This window comes from Pterocles gutturalis, unplaced genomic scaffold (genome assembly GCF_000699245.1).
Source record: "Pterocles gutturalis isolate BGI_N339 unplaced genomic scaffold, ASM69924v1 scaffold11256, whole genome shotgun sequence".
Lineage (NCBI taxonomy): Eukaryota > Metazoa > Chordata > Aves > Pterocliformes > Pteroclidae > Pterocles > Pterocles gutturalis.
The window spans coordinates 1-835 of record NW_010097852.1 but is presented as its reverse complement, the minus strand read 5'-3'; the positions used below and the strand labels follow the sequence as shown (position 1 = coordinate 835).

At 61.0% G+C, this 835-nt stretch overlaps 1 protein-coding gene across 1 annotated transcript; it reads right to left on the bottom strand.

Moving 5' to 3' along the window:
* Positions 1 to 598: 598 nt before the first annotated feature.
* NHP2 (NHP2 ribonucleoprotein) lies at positions 599 to 830 on the bottom strand (the record flags this gene model as incomplete). Its single annotated transcript, XM_010086776.1, has 2 exons — positions 599 to 704; positions 781 to 830. Coding segments are annotated over 2 exons (156 nt in total), but the record flags the coding sequence as incomplete, so codon positions are not given.
* Between the last annotated feature and the right edge of the window lie 5 nt (positions 831 to 835).

Genomic DNA, 835 nt, shown 5'->3' with positions numbered 1-835 from the left:
GAATGCAGGAAAGGCGGCTCTGACACCTCCTCAAGCCCAGGCCCTCCGGACTTGTGCTGGGTTTAAGAACTCTTTTCCCAGCTTGTCTCCTACAGTCTAGAAGTGAAGTTCTGGGCCGGCACCTGCCTCACACACCACACATCTTCCTCAGGGCACGGAACCCAGGCCTGCAGAGCTGCCTGCACCAGGGGTGAAGTCCCAAAGACACTGACCCCCGCCCCCCTCAACTTCCAGTCCACAAAGGGAGGGCGTCCCACCAACACACCTTGGCCAATGTCTCGTTTCTGCAAGCAGCCAAGTCCTAGATGAGAACTAAGGGGGGGCAAATGTGTCCCAGCTCCACCCCAGAGAGCTCCCATCCAGGGACTCGACCAGGGCAATGGGTTCTGTGGCCCCACAGGGAAACACTCCTACATCCGCACCATAACAGCTTGTCCCTCATGTGCTCTAGGCCATGGACAAGCACCGGGCGCTTTACCCAGGCACCAGACTTGTGCCTCCCCAGGAAAGTTCCTGTCACAGTCCAGGCCCGGTGCTGCCCACCAGGTCCCCTTTAACCAGGGTGGTTCCTCTGGGCTGCGCAGCCCCAGCCCCTTACCGATTTGGAAGGAACGTATGCATAGGGGAGACTCCTGTCCTCGCACATGATGGGGATGTGGCAGTACACATCGATAGGCAGCGTGTCGCCGGCCAGCCCCGTGATCCTGCGGGGAAGAGCCCGTGTCAGCGGTTCGGTTGGACGGGGCCGGGCCGGGGCAGCGGAGCCGGGGCAGCGCTTACCCCTTCTCGCCCTTGTTGATGAACTTCTGGACCTCCTTCACACCGCGACGGATCT